Here is a 2,463-nt window from a genome sequence, read left to right on the forward strand (position 1 = left end):
CCCACCCAAACCATTCCATGATTCTACAAGTCCCATGGGGGCTCAGGGGCAGTGCTGAGGTTTGTGTGAAAATGCGACCCCAAACACCCCCAGTTCCTCTCTGATCCTGCTCTGAATGTCTCAGAAAGCAGCAGCTGTGACATCTGTGGGCCTGAAACAGCACGAGAAGATCTGGTGTTTAAGTCCCTGCCCATGGCAGAGTTTTGGACCAAGATGAGCTTTGAGGTCCCTCCCAACCCAAACCCTTCTGGCATTCTGTGTAAGGATGCCTTGCAGGCAGTAGGACTGACCAGGCCGGAATTTTTCGGGTCATACCACTTTCTCCTAAACCTTTTTGAGCCCTCATTGCCCTTCTCCCATCTCCTGAGGCACCACAGGAGCAAGGGCTGCCTTCTCCCAGCGCTGTGGGTTCCCTGGTCGTCGTCCCCGTGCCGTTGGGATCCCGGGCCCGCTGTGGGCTGAGCTGTGTGCCCCTGGCCCGGGTGTTGCTGCCGTGCCCCATCCCGTGCTGTGCCCACAGGTGGCCGTGTGTAACCTGGCCTCCATCGCCCTCAACATGTACGTGACCCCCGAGCACACCTACGACTTCAAGAAGCTGGCAGAGGTCACCAAGGTCATCGTCCGGAACCTCAACAAGATCATCGACATCAACTACTACCCTGTGCCAGAGGTGAGGGCTGGGCTGGGGGCAAATCCTGCCAGAGCCCGGGCTGGAGCAGTCCCAGAGCAGGCTGGGACACAAGGAGTCACTGAGGGACTTTATAAACCTGTTCCCAGGTGGGCCCTGTTAGTGCAGCTGGAGCTTCAACCCAGAGCTCTTCCATAGGGAAGCAGTTGTAGGAAAAGCCTCCCCTTGAGGTGGTTCTAGGGATTGTTTCATGTGTGGGGATTTCCATAAAGCACAGAACAGCCCTAGGAACAGAGCGGGAAGTGCAGCAGAGAGAGGGATCCTGGGAAGATCCCAAGAAGGTGTAACTCAGTCCTGTTGGTTTTACAGCTCTCTGAGAGGATGGTGGAGCTGGGGGGGGTCGGGCTCTTCTCCCAGGGAACAAGGGACAGGAGGAGAGGGAATGGCCTCCAGCTGTGCCAGGGGAGGCTCAGGTTGGACATCAGGAATAATTCCTTCCTGGAAGGGGCTGTCCAGCCCTGGCACAGCTGCCCAGGGATGTGGAGTCACATCCCTGAAGGGATTTAACAGCCCTGTGGATGTGGCACTAGGGGACAGGGGTCAGTGGTGGCCTTGGCCATGCTGGGGGAACAGTTGGACTTATGATCTCTGAGGACTTTTCCAACCTCTGTGATTCTATGATTCTGCTCTATTAAATGGACCTGTTTCCAGGCACGGGCTGAGTGTTCACTTCTAAACCCTGGCTCCCCTTACCAGGTTAAACAATTGCAGCCTGTGACCAGTTCGAGCAAACCCAGTCTGGGCCTCCAGTTCTGCCCCAGCAAACAGCAGCAGTGGGGCCCTGGGCAGGCCTGAGGGGTGGGTTGGTGCAGCAGAACGGAGGGCAGGCAGCAGCAGGGTTTCCTCCCAGAGGCCCGGTGTGTTCCCCATGGCTGTGCCCAAGGTGACTGCTGTCCCCGCTGTCCCCGAGGTGACCACTGTCCCCGCTGTCCCTGAGGTGACCACTGTCCCTGCTGTCCCCGAGGTGACCACTGTCCCCACTGTCCCTGAGGTGACCAGTGTCCCCGCTGTCCCCGCAGGCCGAGCGCTCCAACCGGCGGCACCGGCCCATCGGCATCGGCGTGCAGGGCCTGGCCGACGCCTTCATCCTCATGAGGTTCCCCTTCGAGAGCCCCGAGGCCCAGCGCCTGAACCAGCACATCTTTGAGACCATCTACTACGGGGCCCTGGAGGCCAGCTGTGAGCTGGCCCAGGAGCAGGGCCCCTACGACACCTACCAGGGCTCCCCGGTCAGCAAGGGGGTGAGTGCCAGGAAAACCTGGGAATGCTCGTCCTGGGCAGGGCTGGGGCACAGGCGGGAAGGGACCGGGCAGTTCTGGTTGGTGGCAAGTTGGATCTGAGTCCTGGGGTGCCCTGGCAGCCAGGAGGGACATCCCTGTCCCAGGGGCATCAGGCACAGCACTGAGGGGGGGGATTGTCCTGCTCTTCTCTGCACTCACCTCAGTCCTGGGGGTGTTTAGGGCACCACGATACAAGAAAGATCTGCAACCATTAGAGAGCACCCACAGGAGGGACAGGGGGATGGGGAAGGGTCTGGAGGGGCCCTTGAGGAGCAGCTGAGGGCACTTGGCTGGTGCAGCTGGAGCAGAGGAGCCCCAGGGCAGAGCTCAGCGGGGGCTGCAGCTCCTCCCAAGGGGCAGCTCCGACCTCTGGGAGCAGGGACAGGAGCCAGGGAAGGGCTGGAGCTGGGACAGGGCAGGCTCAGGGTGGATCTCAGGACAAGGTTCTTCCCGCAGAGGGTGGTGGGCACTGCCCAGGCTCCCCAGGGCAGTGGG

The 2,463-nt window shown here is 60.7% G+C and overlaps 1 protein-coding gene across 1 annotated transcript; it reads left to right on the top strand.

Annotated features, from left to right (window-relative positions):
- Positions 1-520: 520 nt before the first annotated feature.
- On the top strand, positions 521-2,028 carry LOC115308135 (ribonucleoside-diphosphate reductase large subunit-like; the record flags this gene model as incomplete). Its single annotated transcript, XM_029965883.1, has 2 exons — positions 521-670; positions 1,708-2,028. Coding segments are annotated over 2 exons (471 nt in total), but the record flags the coding sequence as incomplete, so codon positions are not given.
- Positions 2,029-2,463: the final 435 nt, after the last annotated feature.

The sequence above is a fragment of the Manacus vitellinus genome, unplaced genomic scaffold (genome assembly GCF_001715985.3).
Source record: "Manacus vitellinus isolate BGI_N305 unplaced genomic scaffold, ASM171598v3 scaffold_122_pilon, whole genome shotgun sequence".
Lineage (NCBI taxonomy): Eukaryota > Metazoa > Chordata > Aves > Passeriformes > Pipridae > Manacus > Manacus vitellinus.